At 38.9% G+C, this 22,920-nt stretch overlaps 4 protein-coding genes across 4 annotated transcripts; 3 read left to right on the top strand and 1 right to left on the bottom strand.

The window, feature by feature from the left end:
- Positions 1-1,218: 1,218 nt before the first annotated feature.
- On the top strand, positions 1,219-2,262 carry LOC117575368 (alpha-tocopherol transfer protein-like). Its single transcript, XM_034259533.2, has 3 exons — positions 1,219-1,511; positions 1,572-1,944; positions 2,000-2,262. The coding sequence occupies exons 1-3, from the start codon at positions 1,219-1,221 to the stop codon at positions 2,252-2,254; spliced, it is 921 nt and encodes a 306-aa protein (XP_034115424.1). The 3' UTR covers positions 2,255-2,262.
- A 973-nt stretch (positions 2,263-3,235) lies between these two features.
- Positions 3,236-4,340, top strand: LOC117576087 (alpha-tocopherol transfer protein-like). The gene is made up of 3 exons (XM_034260635.2): positions 3,236-3,558; positions 3,618-3,990; positions 4,057-4,340. The coding sequence occupies exons 1-3, from the start codon at positions 3,260-3,262 to the stop codon at positions 4,315-4,317; spliced, it is 933 nt and encodes a 310-aa protein (XP_034116526.1). The 5' UTR covers positions 3,236-3,259; the 3' UTR covers positions 4,318-4,340.
- A 134-nt stretch (positions 4,341-4,474) lies between these two features.
- Positions 4,475-10,209, bottom strand: LOC117576086 (myogenic-determination protein). Its single transcript, XM_034260634.2, has 5 exons — positions 9,739-10,209; positions 8,175-8,297; positions 8,021-8,095; positions 4,842-4,920; positions 4,475-4,779 (listed from the first exon to the last, which is right to left on the bottom strand). Exons 1-5 carry the CDS (start codon positions 10,186-10,188, stop codon positions 4,568-4,570), a joined length of 939 nt encoding a protein of 312 aa, XP_034116525.2. The 5' UTR covers positions 10,189-10,209; the 3' UTR covers positions 4,475-4,567.
- Positions 10,210-13,133: 2,924 nt separating this feature from the next.
- On the top strand, positions 13,134-22,181 carry LOC117575069 (glutathione-specific gamma-glutamylcyclotransferase 1). The gene is made up of 5 exons (XM_034259160.2): positions 13,134-13,149; positions 19,518-20,098; positions 20,504-20,539; positions 21,195-21,273; positions 21,355-22,181. Exons 2-5 carry the CDS (start codon positions 19,787-19,789, stop codon positions 21,789-21,791), a joined length of 864 nt encoding a protein of 287 aa, XP_034115051.1. The 5' UTR covers positions 13,134-13,149; positions 19,518-19,786; the 3' UTR covers positions 21,792-22,181.
- The last annotated feature ends 739 nt before the right edge of the window (positions 22,182-22,920 follow it).

Genomic DNA, 22,920 nt, shown 5'->3' with positions numbered 1-22,920 from the left:
AACAAATGGGGGTTGCACTTGAGTGGCCCTCGGGAGCAAGGCGCCGGATGCAGTGTTGCCAACTCTGAGCCTCCCTATGTAGCATAAAAATAACCAAAATAAACTAGGTTCCTTAAATGCAAATTTAAGTATTTTGTATACTTCATTAAATTTGAATTTTAATATATAAAATCTTGTATTCAATACTAAACTCAATCAGTATTCTTCTAATGTTCGCTCGCTGTATTAAACTGGTTTTATATGAGTTTCTTCTAATACAAGACTTCTACTATATATCGAAAGTAAGAACTTACTTAGCATTCAAAACTCTTGATAAAACTGGTAAAAACAAAGGCTAACTAAAATAAAATTATAAATAATTTAACGATCTCTTAGCTTCGAAAGAGAATCTGAGTCATTTGAGCTACTTCTAAGCAACAATAACAAAATAAACATATTAGTATAACATATAATTATAAAGTTCGTAAAAGTATCTTCAATCTTAACGATATTCAGATTTGAGAAACTAACAAGCGCCAAGGAGGGAAAAATTATTAAAGACTTTAGATGTCCCTTTTTTGAAAATTATTTCCGTATAGATGATAATTAAACTAAATAAATAAAATTTAAATTTAAATTGACTGTTGTATCGAAAAATTCTTAAACTTACATGTGCTCTAAGTAATTATTTTAATATACACATATTAGATATATAGTTATTTAATCATTATAGTTAAATACCTTTTGTAAATAATTGTAATTATACTTGTTCTTAGCCAAAGGCCAAAGCAGTCAGCGCTAGTAAATTTACGCTAGTTTATAAATTAATTTATAATCTATACCTTTAATAAATAAACAAATATTTTAAAATAATGTCCCTTGCGTTATTTTTTTTTTAAATAGCGCTTCATGGCCGTTGAAAATTTAGCTTAGAAGAAGTTACTTCTTATAAATTTACATTTCTTGCTTTCTTATGCCAACATGAATGTAAATTACAACATATTTCTCTCAGTGTACATACACACTTCCATATAGACATTCAGCTTTATATTGGCTATGCAGTTTTGTACAATTATTGGCTCGTATTTTCCCATCAACAAACGCATATCAACGAGATAAGATAGTCAAATAGCTGGAACGATTGAGTGCGTATTATATAGGCCAATAGGCTGGCTGGCTGGGTCATGTCAAGCCCTGTGCTGGGCTGGTCGAGTCATAAGCGCCACATCCAGCGATAAGATGAGACGTCCGCTCTCGCCCACGTTGGCCAAACTGGCCGAGGAGGAGCTGAACGAGACGCCCGACCGCATACAACAGGACATCATCATCCTGCGCGTGTGGATACGACAGCAACCGCATCTACGTGCTCGGACCGAGGATGATTTCCTGATTGCTTTTCTGCGTCGTTGTCGCTATAGTTTGGAGGAGACGAAGCGACGCATCGATCGCTATTTCACGCACTACAATTTATTTCCCGAGGTGATGAGCAATCGCTGCATTACGCAGCGACTTCTGGAAATCAATCGATTGGGGTGAGTTATGACACAACGGCTAATAAAAATCAAAGTAAATTAGATTTGATTGCCATTTAGTGTATGCCTATTTCCTGACTTGCCCAAGGGCAACAATCGAGCAGCTTTGTTTGTGGCCCGCTTTGGCCACTTCGATCCGAATCAATATAGTCTGCGGGAGATTTATCACTTCACCTCGATGGCCGTGGAGATTATTGCCCTGGAGAACGATTATGCTTCGGTGGCGGGCATCTGTGAGATTATCGATCTGGAGGGCGCCAACTCGGATAAAATGCGTCGCTTTGACAAGGTTTTCTTTCGCAAATGGTGGAACTTTCTGCACGAGTGCAGTCCTCTAAGGGTGCGAGAGGTGTATGTCATCAACATGCCCAAGGATATACAGAGCACTATTCTATTCCTGTACAATCTGCTTAGCGCGCAGGTTAATTATCCGGTAAGTGGAAGAGCATTTGCCCAATCTTTTCATGTCTAACCACCTGCTTATCTAGATTCATGTGCTGAAGACGCCAGGCGAGCTATTCGAGCATATAGGTAAGGAGTATCTGCCAGAGGAGTATGGTGGCACCAATGGCCATATGGTGGAGACTATTGCCTATATGGAGGATCTGCTGAACAGCTATCGTAGCTACTTCGAGCAGGATCAACAGTATGGCACCATTGAGGAGTTGCGAGCTGGTGAGATAACCACCTATGAGGCAGAGTTTGGCGTCAATGGTTCATTTCGCAAGCTCAACTGGGATTAGCTAAAAGGTCGACGTCATTGTCATGTTTATTTTATTTTTATTGTGCTCACTATGTACCCGGCATGATGATGGAAAGGGTATCTCTAACTATATGTGGAAGTCATCAAATATTAATTAAGTATTTTTGTCTGTAGTATCTATGATATCTGTTCAATTTAGCAACAAGATCTTAAATTCTATAAAAGCTACAGTCTTTAAATTTTGAAATTTTTCTATTTAACATTTTTATTCTTCTTTATTTTATATTCTTATTCTTATTCTCTTCATATATTATATATTATATGTACATTAATGTTATATTAACAATGTGCTAATTGATTGCTGAATATTTTGCATACACATGGATGTTATTCAATAAATAATCTTACTTTTTTTTGTCCTTTAATTATGCTGTTAATATTTAAATTAATTTTTCAGTGTTTATGACGGGCGCAAATCAAATTTTGTTTATAAAACTAACTATCCTTTCGTATATTGCTTTAATTTATTATATTGGAAGAAATATTTATTTATAGATTTTACTATAACCTAGTGTCACTCTATCTAATAACGTACACAATAGTTAGAATCTTTTCGTAAGATCAGTTCGATGATGGTACTTCCTTTATTTAATCATTTATATCACAATCAATTTTAAACGCTTTACAGGTATCCGCCAGTCGATCGCACTCCCATAATAATTTGCTTCCCTGTTGACTTTATGTGTTTATGCTAAGCTCTACTGTAGTCGATCAATTAAACTATAGATAAACGAAATGTCGCTTAATGCGCTTATCGATAACACGGGGGCAACTATGAATGTGAGAATGAATATGAGTGTGGGTGTGAGTACGGGTTGTGATTACGGGTACAACACATACATACATGTGTACGAAGAGCAGTAGTATAACTTTTATTGCATATCTAGCAGTAAACGTTCCAGTCACTGCTGATTAGATTGCAAAACAACAATTCCTTTCCTGCACTCAGTTGCGACATTCGCAGTGCAGCTGCCACGGCGTGAGGATGTCCAAGCTGCGACCCCTGGAGCCATTGCTAGCCGCCCTCGCTCTGGCCGAGTGCAATGAGCAGCAGGCGGAGCGTGAGGCGTTGATAGCCACTGTGCGTACGTGGCTTGCCAAGTCGCCTTATCTGCGGGCACGCACCGACGAGCAGTGGATCCTTGCGTTCCTGCGACGCTGTCGCTTCAGCGTGGAGGAGACAAAGAGACGCATCGACAACTACTATTCGCTGCGCAATGTGTTTCCCGAGGTGCTGGGCTCAAGGCAGGTGAACGATGCACTCATGAAGCAGTTTGATCGCGGGTAAGTCGAGGTAACACCAGAAAAAAAGGAGTCATCTCTTCATCATCTCTCCCGCACAGCATTCACGTAATACCCAAGAAACCCGTGAGTCCACAAGGTGCACGCGTGATCATCTCGCAATTCTGCAAAGTGGATCCCAAACAGTCGAGTCCGCGTGAAGCCTTCAAGCTGCTCTTCATGATGCTAGAACTCTTGGCCCAGGAGTGCGATAATGCCACGGTGGCAGGACTTTTCTGGGTGGTTGATGCACGAGATGTCAACATGGAGCAAATGCTGCAATACGATCCGTTTCTGCTCAAGAAGTCCTTCATGTTTGTGGACCAATGCTTGCCGCTGCGCTTCATGGAGATTCATCTGGTCAATATGATACCCTCGGGGCAGACGGTGTTCAATTTTGTCACCTCTTTTCTGCCAGCCAAACTGCCATGGAAGGTGAGCACAGAGTACTCCAATCAATCGAATTCATTTACTAATGAAATTCACTTTTTATTGTGACAGTTTGTGGTACACAAGAAGTCAGAGGATCTTTACAAGCATCTCCCACCAGAAGCCATGACTATCGAGTATGGCGGCAACAATGGCTATCAGGCCGAAGCCTTGGACTATTGGCGGGAGAAGCTGTTGTCTCGCAAGGATTACTTTGAGCAGGATGCTCAGTTTGGTACAAATGAAAAGCTGCGCGTTGGCCTGGCCAATGCCTGGGCCAGCGGGGAACTGAGCGGCACCAGCGGCTCTTTTCGCAAGCTGGAGGTGGATTAACAAAGACAAGTTTATGTTATTTTTTTACTATATTTATAAATATTTTTATCTGTTTTAATTAAGTAAAGTAAGTTGGCTAAAGCTACAAGAATAGTACTACAATAATTTATAACTAACACACTCCCTCAATTTGATTTGTTCACTGGGTTTTCACTAAAGTTCCTTTCACTTTATCTGTATAACGTGTATCCTTTGGTGCTGTCACTTAGAAAATAACTTTACAATTAACTAGGCAACTATCAAATGTATGCTAAGTGCTGCACTTCTTCTTGAAGTTGGCATGCAACGAAGTTGTTGACTTTGCATCACTTGTGGATGCAACTGAGGATGCGGATGTTGTTGCGGATTTGCTGGACACACTTTGCATGGGAGCTGAAGTTGTGTTGCTCTTGTTGATGCTCTGCACAATCAGGTTGAGGCAATCCAAGCTGGAACCATTCGCATTGCTGCTGCTATCGAAATCTGTCGACAAAATTAAAGTTTAAGCAAAGCATTGAAGGGGAACTTAATGTCAGTTGAATTACCTGTAAATTGTCCATATTTCTCCATGTGTCTGTTGTAGAAATTCAGTTTATCCTCCAGATATGCGCCCGCATACGAGCTCTGCAAATAGCCAAAAGCAGAAATTGTGAATGCAACTTAGAGATACAAAATTAGCGAGGCAATAAATAAGGCGAAAGTGTCGCCCCAAATGACAATGTCAAAATGCTTGTCTGGCTGTCATCTCTGCCTCCAAATGCCATTCGAAATGCACTCTAATGATGAGATTAGGCCAAAATTTATGTCGTCACGATTGTGGCCAAATAGATGCCGCACTCAACTCACCAGCGAGTTGGCCAATTAAAATGCATTGAACCAGTGAAGACGGAGCAGCAGTTGGGAGCATTGTCTCTTTTGTGCCGGGCCACTTATTAGCAATTAAATTAATTTGCAGAAACTACTTGCAATCGTGCGCATACTCAGACGACAGCAAAGAGTGCAGCGGAGATGCGCACAGATTTCATTAGAAATATTGCTTTAACGCTTTTCAGTTAGGCAAATTATAATTGCCTCTTCTGGGTGGGTTCGCTTCTCATTTCAGTGGAATAAAACTTCGCTAAGATTTTAATGCAGTTGCCGTCGCAGCGTCTGCAAGGATCACAGCACATGTGGCTGTTGCAACCAGTGGCAGAGGGAATGAACGGGAGGGGAAGGGGGAGGGGGAAGCAGTTGCACTGCCTGGCAGTAAACGGGACAGAGTGCTGTGTATTTATAGGCACAGTGACATGAAAACGACACCAACAACAAAACAAAACAAGCAGCGAACAAAACACTGCGCAACAAATACAACAACGAGACAACTCTCGCTGCACTTTTATAAAGCGATTTATCATTTTCCAAGCGTTTAGTGACAGCACACGCTCGATATGTGCGACACACATATGTACGAATGCTAAATACTAAATACTATACAGATGAAATTTTGTTTTATTTCTCAAGATGCAACATGCAAAGAGGCGAAAGAGATCGACTACAAGATACTTGGTATGTAAATATACTAAATATTTCAACTATTATTTTATTTTAACGCAATTTTGCAGTAACTGAAAGGAGAGGTGCTATATCTTATCATATGAATTGTAGAAGATATGTGAAATACTATTTCATCACATTTATTTTCCTTTGCCACCTAATCAATATACCCCTGCAACCACCGGGTATAAAATATATAAATACTATATGCATGCTGTACAAATATATATACCGCACATCATGTGTGCTATATCTGAATGAAATGCCACTTATCATCCAGTCGAAAGCTGCTTATGAGTTGCGCTAAGTTCTTAAGCCACTTTTTGGCGCGTTCTTCTTGGCGCTTTGAAATGTAACGGATATGCGGCATTAGGCTGTACAATGTTGCATGTTGCAAGCCTAAGTTATATACCTTGCCGCTCTCTACACTATTATGTTATGTATTTATATTGATCGGAATGTTGTAATCGACAAATAAAAATAATATAGATAAAAACAAAAGACAAACGACAAACGACCTCAGAGATAAGCGAATACGTAACATGAAAAGTTCACTTCCGATGTGTGTGTGTGTGTTTGGCGAATTCATGAATCACTTTGCACCTAAAATGCTGATAATATATGCCGAATTTATTGATGGCCGTGTCATATACAAAACTTAAGTGATTGCACTTGGATCGTCTAATCGCGATAAGATTGTTGAGAAGAGGGAATCGTTTAATTTTCGATTCGATTGTTAAACTCTGCCAGGTGTGCTATTATTATGTTTGAAGTGCATTTTGATAATGTGAACTAGGGAACTGGGAGTGGGGCATCGTTTGTTGGACTCGCCCGCTTTATTTATGACACATTTGTTATCGCATTTGATGTAAAAATAGTCAAACAACTCCAGTGTTTAAAAGTATTCACCCCTCTTTATGGGTTGCAATGGAGAGATGGATGGATGGATGGATTGTCAGCCTCAGAAGGGAGGCTGAGATGCATTTTAATGTCTCTGCACTCTGGCATTTCGCCAGTTTTTAATCAAACTATGGACGCACATTAATATCTGCCATTGAGGGCGCAGTGCCATCGCCAGTGAAAACGACAAATATGCAAGGTTTTATGGTAAATTAACAAATTTGTACATTAAAATGTGAAAAACTCAAACAAACTGCATGGAAATTATTCAGCTGAATCTTCAGTGCCTTGGCGACATGAGTTAAGATCGGGCCAGCCATAAAGCGATAGTCGCAAAAATGTTCGCGTAATTGTTCACAATTTGTTGTGCTGTCACAGGCCATGCAACATGCCCCATGCCCCCACATCCCATACCCCATGCCTGTAGTCTTGCAACACCTTTCGAGGAACAGCGCTCCGATCTTGTCATGTTTTTCCTGTGCGATTTGTCAACTGACACATTTCCCTCGAACATGAGCTTATTGTGAAATAGTCTCTCTCAGCCTGGCCCCCCCTCTCCACCTCTTGCCCCTTCCAAATTTCACTCGATCAGCATCAGCAGGAGAATTCAAAGATGAAGCTTCTTTCCATTTGGAAAGGGGAACATGAAAATCGTTCCCATTCACGTGCAGATGCTGCGCCCGAATTTGTTATAATTAATTTACAACACGATCGTTTCGTTTATAGTTTATAGTTTATCGCCATGGGTTGGGTGGCCTGCGACCAAAAAAGCACATAAAATGGAAATTTATTTATTGCATTTCCCCAATCGGGAGACTACGTAGCTTTAGCTTCCAGCTTCCAACTCTTTCGGGACAATCATAATTCATAATTGTGACGGTTGATCACACCGGGAGGGAGAAGCTTATTAAGTCGCACGTCAGTGAGCGCATAAATTGTTAAGCAACAAATGAGCATAACAGTATATAGAGAAGGAAATCGACGAGTTTGAGAATGAGAATGAAAATGGGAATGGGAATGAGGAAAGACGGAACAAAGACAAGGAGCCGATGCTCTATTCTATTTTAATGTGGAGCAAATCTTAAAGCATCGCATCGCATCGCGACACAGCAGCTCTGGGCCCTGAGATTTTGATGAATGTGCGTGTCGCCGAAAAGAAAAATGTACGAAAATGTTTTTCATGCATGAGGTTTTTACGAGAAAATAATTGCGGAACGTTTTCTTTTTTGGTTTGGTTTGCTTTTCGTTTGCCGTTTAATATTAATTGGCGTTAAGCAAAAATGTATCTTACCAGATAATCGGACTGGCAACTCTTTCCGCTCAAACTGGGCGCCAGATTGTCGCCATCCCGCGTGGGCGTTGATTCCTGCAAAGCAAACAAAAACAAGCCACAAATCCTTAATAAGCATCACTACAAACAACTGCATTTTATTTGAGTCTCTCACCTGAAGCAGATCCTCGAGACTTTCGATGTACTCGATGGCGTTGCGCAAGATCTCGACCTTGGGCAGACGCTGGTTGGGATTGGATGATGTGCGTCGCTTCAAGATCTCAAAGGCCTCGTTAACCTAGAAAAACAAAATGGGAAGCCATCATCAATTAATGCCCATGATGAGTTATCAATAAAGAGAACCATAGACAAATCCATTAGAGATGCCATAAAAACGGATACAAAACCAAATGAGCGAACGAACGCTCATAACTTTAAGTGGCTCTTTAATAAAACATATTTTAAATTAAATTGCGCATAAAATTTAAACAATTAAAGCGTCGGGCGCGGGTGTTAATGATGGCCGAAGTGTCGTCTGCGCTATGTTCTTTTTCCCCCCTTTTCTTGCACTCATATAAATGGTTAATGGCTCTGCCACAGGGGTTTCTGTCAATCTATAAATACTACTTTCCATCTTCCATCTCTTGGAGAAGTCACTTTTCTTCTCTACAGTTCTACAGCTTTTACGATTTGTCGCAGAACTCTCGGGCTCGTTAATGTTCTTGTTTAATGTTTGGCAAATCCTGCATTTTTATCGCTTGTTGGGTGGTTTCATTCCACGCCAATGTTGAATGTTTGTCTTCTTGATATTTTGAAATCTGAAATTTAGGGCCGAATGATTGCAAGTGACATTTACGCTCCTGATGTGTTAATTTCTGTGGCGCAACTAAGTTGCACACAATTTCGTTTGGGGCTTGAACAGATTGACGACGCCTCGTCTTCCCGCTCATACTGATTCCAGAAACTGCGACGATTATTTCTAAGGGCGTATTTTAATCCTTTCTAAATATATTCTTGAATATCAAATTAGTTATGTTGTTATTATAACAGAAGACGGATATTAAATTCAGACACTTTTACTGATAATAAACTTCAACAAAGTAAAGAGAGTATTGAGTATGCGAATTTATAGAGAAAAATTCTCAAGACAAGAAAGGCTTTATTAAACTTGGGAGCTTGCTACCACAGTAGGAAAGAATACTAACTATAAGATATTTTATAAGTATCTGATAGATATATTTTAGAAAACCCAAAGTAACCAATTTTGTTATTTAACTCACAAATTTCGTGATATAGAGGGTATATGTATTTTGTTTATTATATTAACAAAGCTTATACATGGTAGGAGTTTGCAATTTATATTTCTAGCCTAATAATTAAAATGCGAATATTTATCATAAAAATAGATTTATTGTTTTTCAAAGTATTCTCCAGCAAGAGTTATACAATTTTGCATGCGCTCAAACCAATTGTCGAAGCACTTTTTCCACTTGTAATAGAGACTATTGAGTAAGCACTCCAGACAGATCATTATTCAGAACACAGCCTACTATAAGTTACACCACCCAATTACCTAAAGCAGAGATTGAATTCAAACAACTTATTCCTTGTACGTTGATCTCGTCGGATCATTTTTTGATAACATTCCCATTTATTGAAATTAGCGAATAACTTCTATATTACATTATAGAAGCCGAATATAAAACCATTAAATCCTGTTACTAAATCTTAGTTCCTACCTTTCTGAGACGCCGCCGCTCGCGCATTGTGGCCGCCTTCCGTCGATCGACGGTGACGCTCTTCTTTTTGCACGCCTTGCAAGCCCAGGTGAGACAAGGTCTCGAGGATTGCGCCGAAGCGCAGACGAGGGGCGCAAGCACATGCTCCTCAGAGCTGAGGCTGCTGTCCTCGTCGTCGTAGTCCGTGGTGTAAATGGGCGAGGATGTCATCGAGAGCTGTTTGCTCTGCTCTGTGGACTGACGAGCGTTGTAAGTGCAGGCGGCGTTGTTGACATCGCCGACGGCATTGAAGCGATTGAAGAAATGATGCAGTGTCTGATGAGGATTGTGCGTGGCATTTGCATGCTGCAAATTGTTGCTATATCCGTATTCCGTTGGAAGTCCCTGTTGTTGATGGTAACTGCTATATTCCTGTTTAATGCCACTGGCTGAGCCTGAACTCGTTAGCATGGCGTTTGTATTGTTGTATTTAGTCATGGCTAGCTGATCACTTGTATTATTCACTAGTATAATAACTTTATCACTTCACTGCACTTCACAAAATATGCTGCAAGTTTCGAGAATGCAATCAGAAAGGAGACGAAAACGAAAACGGGAACGAGAACGAGACGAACCGACGCCCGCAACAAACGCGACACATTTGTCGCACAAAAATCGAAGAAAGATTCTTTGCCAGATTCACATGTGTTCTCTGCTCTGCTCGGCGACTCTCTGCTCTGATCTTGCTGCGTTTTGAGTGGCTGCTCTCGAGTGGCTTCTATTTATAACGCGGCACGCCATTAGACACTGTCTACAACATTGGCGTTCTAAGCAGAAGAAGGACGAGCTGTGAGCAAACCACGCCCCTTACTTTGCCCAAGCAACCACTACAAATGCTGCTCAGGCTCTTTCATATTTCATTTTCCATTTTCCATTTTTCCGCTCAATGAAAACTTAAATATTGTTTCGGTTGTTGTGTTTGCAAAATGCTTATTAATAAGTAAAGCAAATCATTGCTCGTAGTTTATTTATTGTCAGCGCCCAGATTAGAAGTCAAATAAATTCGAATCTACCTGCCCAACTATTAACGTATCCCATATAAATTAGAGACGGAAAACAATTCGTTAATGTGACACTTTTAATGGAGGCAGCTCCCACTTCTGTCTCTCTCTCCCCCCTTTTGTTTCATGCCTTGTCTCTCCCCCTTATATGATATGTTCAATTTTCATTGTTGTTTCTTTTGCTTTTTGTTGTGTGCTTCGCATCAAATTGAGCAAAAAAATAAACGGAAAGAAACAAAAAAAATAAAAAACATAAAAATAGTCGTCCCTCCCTGGGTATAATTTGTTTATTTATTGCTGCTCAAACAAAATATATATCTTTGGAAATCACCTCTAAATCTTCTCGAATGATATTGTAAATCTTTTGTCTTAGGCTCGTGGTTTTGTGCATTCCTTTTTATTTCCACTTTTCCATTGTGTTTTGTTTTGGTTTGTTTTCTTTTTGTCACCGCCATCGTCGCTTTTTTTCTTTTTTTTTCTCGTTTTGTGAATCGCATTGATAAATGTTTTGTTTTGATTTGTTCCGATTTTATTTTGAGCATAGGTAGACGTTTTCCAAAATTTGTTTATATTGTGCACGCGATAATCCCAAATAGTAAATTAGGTTGCTCATTTATTTTCCAAGCTTGCCCCTAATTATTTTATTATTCTAACAAAATGCATCCCAAGGGGCAGATCTCTTAATTCCTTAATAAAATCGTAAATATGAATTTCAATGATTTATTTTTAAATACACAATATAATTTAAAAAAGACATTGCCCTTGTATTTCTAGTATATAAGTTAAATAAGAATATGGTGCGTATACTTATTAAAATGTTCGCAACATATTGTGTGCTTACTTAACTGCTGAGCCAGTGCTGCCAATTTCCCTCGTCATGTGCGCCATCTATCGTTAACAAAGTTGCTGGTTTGAACATTTGCTAAGTTCGAGACATCTCTGCGGTGCATATAGCATAGCATACTTTTAGGTACTTCACTTAACTGCATTCGGGGCAATGGGTCATCATTATTTGTTTATAAAGCAATGCTTATATTGTGTCATCTAATAATTTAAAGGAGAAATAGTGCTACAATTATTATTTCCCTTACACAAAATATAAAAATATAAATACGAAACAAACATTGACTGGCTGATATTCAAAAAGTCAATTAAATGAAATCTATGAAAGTATGTTTATCTATTATGAAGCTACACCTTGTATTTTATCTCAATTATTTGAAGTATCTGATGCAATGGAATCATTTGTTACCTATGCCAGTCGAAAGCGAGCGAGGTCATTGGCTAAATTCTAAAATGTGTCATCGCACTCGCTTCAGTGCCATTTCATACATATGTTCCACGTGAAGCATTGTTGGCAATTGTTTGTTTGTTCGTATGTTTGTTTTAGCCAAGTCTAGCCATTTCTCGTTGTTGCCATGTTAAGGGTCGGTGCTTTCTGCTTTCCATTCATAAAAATGTGCAACATGCGGCAAGCACGCGTGTAAATTACGTCAGCCAAACGCTAAAGTTGGTGATGATGGTGATGAGTATGCAATGGAGAGCAAAAGAGATGCGCATGAGCGTGGCGTAAAATAAAGAGAGAGCGAAAGAGGCAGCACGAGAGGAAAGTTGCTTGATTAACTGCAGATTTCCACACACAAAGCACATACAGATGTTCTTATCACAGTGTGTGAAAGAACCTGGGCAATCCCTTGGTCTGCCTTGCAACAGCTGTGCCACAAAACGTGGCAGGTAAAAAGCAGCGTACAACTTCAATCGTACTTGTATTACTAAGTATGTATGTGTGTGTACAAGAAGACAGACAAGGCATAATGAACGAAAACTTTTAACATTTTTATGTGCACACGCAGCACAGCAGCAGCATTTAAAATAATAAGCGACGCAAGATGAAGCGAGCGAAAATACTGACAGAGATGTTGGTTGTAAAGAGGTGGACGAAAGCGAAGCGACGCCTAGCGGAGAGAAGCGGAGCGAAGTAGTGCGTGGCAAGCAAGCAAGCAATATTTGAGCGCGGAAAGACAGCGCAAAGTCCGCAGTTACATTGAAGTCGTCGCAGCAGACGGATGGGCGCGCAGCTCGAGAGTGATTGCAATTGTGATACATTTCATTTATAAACAAACACTCAAGCAAACACGCACATTACTTCACTGTATTGCGATTCGTAAACCAAAACAAAGTGAGCACAATAATAAAATACTAGAATTTGCTGATAAAAAAAGCGGCAAAGCTAAACACACACACATACATACAACAGTGCAGTGCTTCAGTTGAACGGAAGTTGATAGCCAATAAATTAATTAATTGCCGCTGTGAAAACAACAAAGAAAAACTTCAATATTAACTGTGAAAGCTGCAACCTATATAAAAGGTAAAAAACAAATTATCGCAGCATCCAGTGTTGTTGTTATTGAAAACAATGCAACTGAAAAATATGTGTCAGCATGTCAAAAGTTTATAGGCCACACTACTGACAGGTCTCCTCTCGCATACAACGACACAAGCTTCAGTGTCAATACATGATATACACGAGAATGTGTGTATGTATTTGTGTTTGTCTGTCTGTCTTTATTTTCGTCTTACAGCGCTCATTACTTTTGTTATTATTCGCAAGTTCTCTTATCAGTGCGTTCGTATGCGTGCGTGTGTGTGTGTGTACTGTTTTGTCCCCAGCTCTCTCACTCTCGCAGTCGCCAGTCGCACTCGCACCTGTTATCGGTTCACTCTCACTCGCAGCAGATGTAAACGAACCATTCGCGTTCGCCACGCGCTTTATCGCTCTCTTCGCTTCACTCTCTCGCTCTCGCTGTTAAGCTTTGACGTTGCTCTTGTTGTTTTTGTTTTTGGTACATCAAAACAAATGAATTCTATTTTGCTGCACTATTTATTTTTATTGTATGGTATATATAGATTTGTAAGTAGAAAAATCGCTGGGTAAAGCGATCAGAGGCGAGACCATGCGATTTGTGAATGCATTTCCGTTCCAATAGAGGGGGGAATACTGTAACAGGGGCAAGGTTAATGATAGCTAGTGTACAGTGTATGCATGTGTGTGTATGTGTGCTTCAAAAGCTGCACAAATATCAAATATATAACGGAACACAAAACATGGATAATAAACACAGGTTGTTCATTCAAGGTCATTAGCTGTGGGAAGATGCTATACAGTGTGCACTGGCTAAAGTGAATCTTTCACTTATCAGCAATTCATTAGCTTTCGCAATTGATTGGCACGTGCCAAACACAAACGCATGCATAGATCTGATAGATAGATATTCATTTGCTTATATAAACTGAGTAGCTTTGTTACTGTCGCCGATGTTTATTGCGTACTTAACCCATTAACATAAATACAACTCAATAATAGTGCATAAATGTCGTAGGAATTCCAAGGTGTGATCGCTTAAGGCACGATCACAATGAGATGAGTATTATAATAAAACGCGTAAATGATTGCCTCTGAAATAAAGACGCGTAACCCGTCAGCCGTCAGTCTGAAATGTCTTTTTATCAGGTTGTTGAGCTTACTAATTTATTGACTGTAATAGAGAGCATTTTATTGTGTACTCGTACATATACATGATTAAAACTTTAAATACAATATATTTCAATAAACACCCAATGACGTTCACCTAAAATGTGTTAAACCTGAATTTCCACCTGAGAGTCTTAAAATTTCTGTGTTAATTAACTATTCGTTTCTCTTTCAAGGCAAATGTAGATAATTGAACAGGTTGGGACATTCAAATAGATTAGTTTTCGGCACCTAATATAATTTTGTATTAAACAAAATCGTTTGAAATATCTTTAAAACCTGCCTGCAATTATTCGAAAGCGTCACAATCGAAACTATATATTAATTGGGGTATAGAACCAAATTCGGAACCTGAATGAAATTTGATTTAACTTGTTTCTAAAACATACAAATTTTTTAAAATTTTTTTAAAAAAACGTGCATGCTAAATGCATTTGAAAGTATCAGAAAGATAATGCAAATCAAACGAGTATTAAAACTTGCGTCAAATACAATTCAAGTTAGGTCGCGATACTCAAATATATGAGTTCTTTGAATCTGAATTTAAATCAAAAGAATTCATCTTGAAATGCAAAATCAAATCGTGCCTGCATTTTTATTTCATAAACTTGAATTTCCATTAGCTTTAATTTTCTTTTCAAGGAATCAATCTTAACTTTTTGGGACTATCTTAAAAACCTGCCCCCAATTATTCGAAAGTATCAAAGTCGAAACTAGATAAATGGTCAGTTTATGACGTAGATAAGATATCTTAAAGTGAAAAAACATTAAATTTAACTTGTTGCTGAAAGAACAAACTTTAAATATTCTAAAGCGTCAGAAGAAAATACAATAAGTACATTAGAAACCTGAAACGAAATATTAATAAATGTTAAATTTCTTCTTAAATAAATACAATTAAAATGCAAAAATCAAAAATATTAAAAAAGCGTTAGATTTAATTGGCTTCTCAAGGAATCAATCATAACTTTTTGCGACTATCTTAAAAACCTGCCCCCAATTATTCGAAAGTATCAAAGTCGAAACTAGATAAATGGTCAGTTAATGACGTAGATAAGATTTCTTAACCTGAAGAAACATTAAATTTAACTTGTTTGCTGAAGAAATAAAGAATATTAAATACCGTTAATTTTCTTTTCTTATTAAAAACAAGTTAGATTTAGTTTTCTTTTCAAGGAATCATTCATAACTTTTTGCGACTATCTTAAAAACATGTCTACAAATATTCGAAAGTATCAAAGTCGAAACTATATAAATGGTTAGGTTATGACGTAGATAAGATTTCTTAACCTGAAAAAACATTAAATTTAACTTGCTTGCTGAAAGAATAAAGAATATTAAATACCGTTAATTTTCTTTTCAATTAAAGTTCAATAAGCAAACTTATTAAAAACAGGTTAGATTTAATTTGCTTTTCAAGGAATCAATCTTAACTTTCTGCAACTATCTTCAAAACCTGCACGCAAATCTTTGAACACACAATCACAAAGGCAACAATGAAAATGTTAACACTCTCAGAAATTAACCCAATTGTGTTAATTAGAGAGCCGACGACAACACACCTTTCGATATGAAGACAACAAAGATCGTCAAATATTGTTTACATTTTGCGCAATCAAAACAGACTTGATCGCTTTATCAGACACTTTGTTTTCAGCACAGCTGTCGACTGCCTTCTATAGAAGTATAGTAGACTATAGTCTACTGGCTTTGCTCTTATCGAGTGCTCAGTTCATAAATAAAACACACTTTCTGTCTGGGGCAAGTTTTGCAAGCACCCCACGGAAACATGGAGAGAAAATGCTTATCAATGCCACGTCGCGTCATATAACCATAATAATACGAGTAATAAAAATAATAGTAAAAATCTAATCAGATGCAAACATTTGAATTGATATTTAAGTTTAAGTTTCGTCTCGTCTCGTCTTGTCGCGTCAATTTGTTAATCACTTTTACCAGGTAGCCCCCACTTTGCCCACTTGTAGAGTGCAATTGAAAATATTTATTAGCCATTTATTTTTAGCTTAGTCACGTGGATTACGTGCTCGAAAAACAAACTATAATTTAATTGATTTGCTAAATTGCAAGCCCGCAACTTATTATCAATTAATTCTTTTCAAGTGCCCTAAAATTTGTTACACAGTGTACTTGAAATATTTGCGATGCGAGATTGTTTTCTTGCATAGCGACACGTTACAATTACTTAATTAGCCAAAGTAACTGTCGAGCAGAGGCGTTCATTTAGTCGTTGGACAGCGATAGCCCTAATTGATTGCTGGGCGAGTGCACTAAGTGCTAAATTGTAGTTCACACAATTATAGTATTGTTTACATTAAGCGACAAACTATAAGATATAAATGCATCTAGAAGATATTCAACCAAATGAATAATGATGGTGCATGTGTCCATCACATGGCTTCGTCTACGCTTTTATTTGCTTTTGCCATGTTATTGTTGACGAATTTAAGCCGCACAATCGTATATACATCTAGATACATTCTCGTATCTATATATGCATGAATATTGACGACACCACACAGTAGCTGAGTATCTGTGTGTATGTGTCTTTGTATCTTTTGTAAATTGCAAAGCATGTGTACTCGTGTACTATGACTGAGGAAATTGTCTGTGACTGCCACTGTGTGTGACTACTTTTCTGTAGCGCCTGGTAGCCAAAAATAAAAGAAAGAATATCAGAATGTGAGAGACACACAAGCGAGCAATTAATCCCCTCTGCCAAGTGGCAAGTGCCTGCCCCCCCGCTTGGGTGTAGATGTGAGAAAATTGCAACCTTGAACCGTTTGCAAAAAACTTTCACAATGAAAAAAGTTCAGTATCAAGGATTCAGCAATGTGTAGCGAGTATCTCTGGCACATACATACATCCATACGTACGTACTCACATACATGCTTACAAACAAGTATAAACAAAGTATTTTGCTTTATTTGTGTTTGCACGCAAAGCGGCAACGCTGCGTATACGTAACGACGACACGAATGAATGGCAGCAGGCGGGCAGGCAATGAAAACCAAAGCAAAGCAAAGAAATGAAAAGAAAAGCGTTCTCACATATGAGTATGTATGTATTTATGTATTTATGTATAACATACGCTTGTGGGTAAATGTACTGAAGAATGTTGTTGTCACGGATGTGCGTGTGCCTCCTCTTAAGGTATTTAAAGCTTTCGGTTATTTTCCATTCCATGCGCATTTTTGGGTCATCGCTTCGACTGGATGTGTATGTGTTTTTATATCTATACACACATATATGTATCGGTCCATAATTATGCTAAAATTCGTGCAAAGAAAGAGGCAAAAAAAACGCTGATATTTAGAAAGAGCGTGAGGAAAACAAATGGCTGCGTGGGGTAGACTATAATCAAAACAAAGTCTGCAAAATGTTTAAATATTCAATACTCGACTCGACTCGATATACATATGCATGAGCACATTAAAAATTGGCTAAAAATACAAAGCACACACATATACATACACACAACAAAAAAGAGAAGTGTGACGAGTTGATAAGAGTGCGATACAACTCGCAGCTGAGCGCCCAAACATGCCGAGCATTTCATGGTGCCGAACTTATTCAACAGCAGCTACGCAGCTTAATCCAAGCCCCAAATCTACTTGCCACCCCCTCTTCAAGCACCCCAACCATCCCAGAGCTTAAAACTAGCATGTGTTTGGCAAAGAAAAGCAACACAGAGCCGAAAAGTAGAAAAAGAAGGCATTATACTATTGCGTGTATTTCTCTCAATGGGCGTTTATTTACTCGCCTATCGATGTGTCCATGTGTGTGTGTGTGTCAGCTTGTGCCAAAAAAACAAATGTCTCGCATACCGTAAAGACGAGTTGCCATATCTAGGCGTGCCAGACATTTTGGTACGGAATTGAACTTTGCCAAAAAAAAAGAAGTGTTGATGGATTTCCTGCGAGAGCTGCAAGAATTCTTTTGTTTTTGCAATGCTAACTCTCTAGATGGCATGCCTTTGTTTATCAAACAAAAACTCTAGGAACCGCAGCTGTGGGAAATCCAAAATTATTATTCGGTTTTATAATCGACAAACACAAAATAAGTGCAAATAATAGTATAAATATAAATTATAGAACACGTTGTCCATAAATCAGTCTGACTATTTTAAACATCTGATTAGCAATTTTGCAAATCACATTTTTATAATTCTAATCAATTCATAATTTCATTAAATTGAGTTTATTAAATACTTCAAATAAATCCACTTCAATTTTTTCGACTCAATTTATGATGAACGAATGATTGTTTAATTCTCAAGTACCAATTTTATATTTTGGTTTTTTGCTGCGTCATTTAACTGGAAAGTTAACAATAAAATCTAAATTGATAATATTGTATTTTAATATGCTTTTAAGTATCTATCTAGTAAAGGGCGACGATCGACAATCGACAATCGACGATCGACGATCGTGTTTGAAGCAAGTCAACCTTACCCTAACACACACTGAAAGCAAAAAGAACTTGTTCGTTTCGGTTTCACTATTCGCTGATAGTGGGAGAAAGAGCGAGACGAAGGGAGCGTGCCCGCGAGAGCAACAACAATTTGAATACGAATGCGAATTGCGAGTGCGAGTGTGAATGTGAATGTGAATACGAGTGTGAGTAGCTTTAACATATGTGTACTTTGCGAGTAGATTCAGAGATAAGTCCAGTGCGCCGACGCCGCAGACGACTTAGACAGAGCGTCATAAATATATTTCCTACAATATATTCGCATTCGTGTGTGTGTTTATTCGTATAGCTCGTCGTATATATTGTGTGATATTTATTTTTCGCTCAGAAATGTTTTCGTTTTTCGCATTGGCCGTGCGGCTGTTTAATTTGAACTTAGGATCGGCGGCAGTCGCGCGGTTTTAGCTCCCGGCTGCTAGCGGAACTATTTAGTCTCTCAACAACAAAACAATTGTCAGACGTGTGCTGATCTTTTCTACTACACTCTAAACTATATTATACTACTAAAACACACAATAATACTCGTAATTGAACGTTATAGAAAGCGCGTGGTGTGACACATTTGATAAAAACAAATCAAGTAAGCTTTGGCTCAACTGTTCCATTGACAAAAAAAAATTGAAAAAACAACAAAAAAATTGTATTTTGTAATTTCTTCTTTTTTATGTAATAACTAAATTGTGTCTAGGTTTTCTTCTTTCTCCTGCACACAGTAAGCTGAAGCAGAAGCAATGCTAAGCGTGAGATAGCGGCAACAAATTGCATGCCCCAACATGCGACTATAAAAGCCGAGTGCCACACACAGCAACACAAACAACAGAAACAAACAACACACTATAGAAGAGATATCGAATCGAGAATCGAGATTTGAGACAACAAACGTGAGAATATCGTTTGGCTGCGCAGGCTTAAATTCACAGTGTGATAGCGTAGACGCTTAACTTTCTACCCGAGAAACACTTTTGGGCACCAAAACATCAAGATGGCGCACTTTAGCGGACATCAGCCACCCACCGAGGTGCCGGCGCACTTCAAGAACCTCTTCACCAATGGCACGCTGGGTGGCGATGAGGATAGCAACAACAATAACAACAATAATGCTGGCAATAATGATCAGGAGAATCGGCCGAGTAATAACAACAATGCGGACATCGCCTCGTGCTGGGTCTTTGGCTATGGCTCGTTGTGCTGGATTCCGGGCTTCACCTACAACAAGTGCATCACAGGCTACATAAGAGGCTATGTGCGACGCTTCTGGCAGGGCAACGCAACACATCGCGGCACCGAAGATGCGGTAAGTGCTCTCATAGCTCAGTTTCACCTGTACACACATTACCTAACCCAAGTCTGTTATCAGCAACGGACTTCATTCGATACACTCTCTCATTCTCTCCCTCTACAATACTTCTTTGAGCTATAACGTTCACTATTTTTGATGACATATTCAGTATTTATTTTGCGACTTTGTTTGCAAATTGTATTTTTTGCGCAACACAAAGTCAAAATTGCAATTGCAATTGCAATTAACAAGCAGCAACAATGTAAAAGAAAATAAGTCAAGGTCCGCTTGCAAGTAAACAAACAGAACGTGCAAATCCCAGACACTGAAACTCGCTTTTATAACTCATCAAACTTTTAAAAATGAAAACGCATTTTCTTAACACAACAAAATGTTTTCTTTCTTTCTTTCTGCTTATAGCCGGGACGTGTCGCAACACTTGTGGAAGACAAAGAGGTAAGCAGTCATCACAGTACTACAACTTATTTATGTGGGGAAGACAAAAGCATAGCGCAAAAAGTAGATTTAGCCTTTATATTCGAGTTTCTCAAAGTAAGCCCCATTCCGTATGGGCGACGTGTGGTTTGAAGACACGCCCCCACTTGCCTATATCTAATGGAATCTCTGGCACATTTCCGCAGTCAACCGAGCGCAACAATTCGAGACCCTTTTACAGGTCCCTCTTCATTGGAGTACGCAAGGCGAATTACCGCGAAATATAGGCGAATTGTATAAATACAACTTTTTACGCCTTGATACTTTCTATCCTAGGCCCGGGGACTTTACCCAGGGTGTCATGGGAGCTACCAGGAGCTCGTTTGTGACCCCGAGAGACAAGCATGAAAAACTCGAAACGGCCTGGCGAAACTATCGCTGGCCGCTATTTATACGTGCCATGTGCCGAATAAGTAGTTGGGAATTATAAGCATAGGCACAGTCAAAAAAAAAACGTATTATCAGTAGCCAGTATAAAAATGTGCCGGTTCAAATCCGCGGCTGGTCAAAAACTATTTTGGGCTAAAAAGCATTTTTTTTCTGCTTTTCTTAAATTTAAACAACATCAATTTGACAATCTTTTCCTTATTTAATATGATTTTCTTATTATTTGCAGGGCATTACTTGGGGCTGTGCCTACAGAATAACAGGTTCAACGGCTCTGGAGTATCTCAAGCAACGCGAGTGCACACTCGGTAAGTAATCAAGCGTCTCCCACCCTATCTCTATAGATATGTTGACTAACTTGAGCGCTTTGTTTGATCTGCATTCAACAGGTGGCTATGCAACACTCGAAACGAAATTCTTTCCCCGCGTCGCATCGCATGACACGCCCTTTAGCGGCGAGGCTGTCGAGGTGCTGGTCTATGTGGCCACGCCAGAGAATCGTCACTGGGCCGGCGACGCCCCATTGGCAGTTATAGCGCGGCAAATCGCCAACTGCCGCGGTCCCAGCGGCCATAATGCGGAATATCTGCTGCGATTGGCGTTGTTTATGCACGATGAAATCCCTGGAGTGCGAGATGAACACTTATTCGATCTGGAGCGACTGGTGCTGGAAGAGATCTATCGCATGGAGATCCCACTGTCCTCTGTGATGGGTCGCAATCCGGATCGCATAAGACGCGACTCACACGAGGATCTGCGTAGACCGCCATCGTTCGAGTTCACATCCCGCATACCAGAGACAAAGCTGCGTTGCCTGAACATTTGATTGTGGCTGTGGTCTTCCCAGGCCACCAAAGGATACTCGTCGTCTGCTGCATGTGGATTATTCCAAGCTCATTATCGATAGTTGGCAGAGCGGGTTGCGAAGAAGGAGAGGAGAGGAGAGGACTAACATCGATGTATTCTTTAAATTGTAAATAATAGCCTTAACACTATGCACAAACTACTCAATAATTGCGATAACTGATCTGATATAAGTTATTGTTAAGTACTAACTAAGTTTCTAAGTTCTCGTAATGCGTAAGTGATGTCATCGACGCACAATTAACTATACATTTAATACAAACTATATATAATTATATTATATATACACGTACATATAAGAAAATGCCCGAAAGATAAGAAAAAAGTTAAAAAGAAATAAAAACTGAAAGAATATTTAAAAATCAACCCAAAATGATATTATTATTAATAGAGGTGTGCCAGTAGATTACAACTTTGTAGCAAATTATATGGCAAGTTGTTCCATTTGAAAAATGTATCTAAATACGTTTGTATCTTTTAAAGAGTCCGCTACACGACCTAGCCAAACAGCTGTTTTGAAGTTCACAATGATCAGAAAGTAAACAGAGAGTCCAGAAATAAAGAGAGCAACAAGTATTGTCATAGTATTAGTGTTTACAATACAGACACACTTTTTACGCTGCACGCTCTTCGCTAGCGCAGAGAGCAGCGCATCGCTTGAGTGTATTGGTGTATCTCACACGATTACCAATACAATGTGAGTGCATGTACACGAATATTTGTCAAGAGAGTTGCGAGAGGTGTGCTTGTATAGGTGTCATGTACACATTTTACGAATACAATGACAGAAATACGCTCAGCGCCAATATGTGTAGGAACAGTCGAATCTACTCGGCTGACAACTTGGTCAGACACTATATGACAGTCAGGCAGTGAGGATGTCTTCCAATGGATACGATAAGTGTACAAATTTATTTTGTTTATAGTTTTCGCAAGTAATTAAAAAAAAAAGTCATTTAAAAGTGATTCGCATGCAAAATGACGGGGTTTTTTCCATCAGCAGAGGTTTACTTCATAAAAACAACGCAATAAATGAATTTCGTTTGAAATTCTCTAGTAAATTTCCATTGCATGCGCTTTCCCAGTCCAAG

This window comes from Drosophila albomicans, chromosome 2R (assembly GCF_009650485.2).
Source record: "Drosophila albomicans strain 15112-1751.03 chromosome 2R, ASM965048v2, whole genome shotgun sequence".
Classification (NCBI taxonomy): Eukaryota; Metazoa; Arthropoda; class Insecta; order Diptera; family Drosophilidae; genus Drosophila; species Drosophila albomicans.
This window is presented reverse-complemented; position numbering and strand designations above follow the sequence as displayed.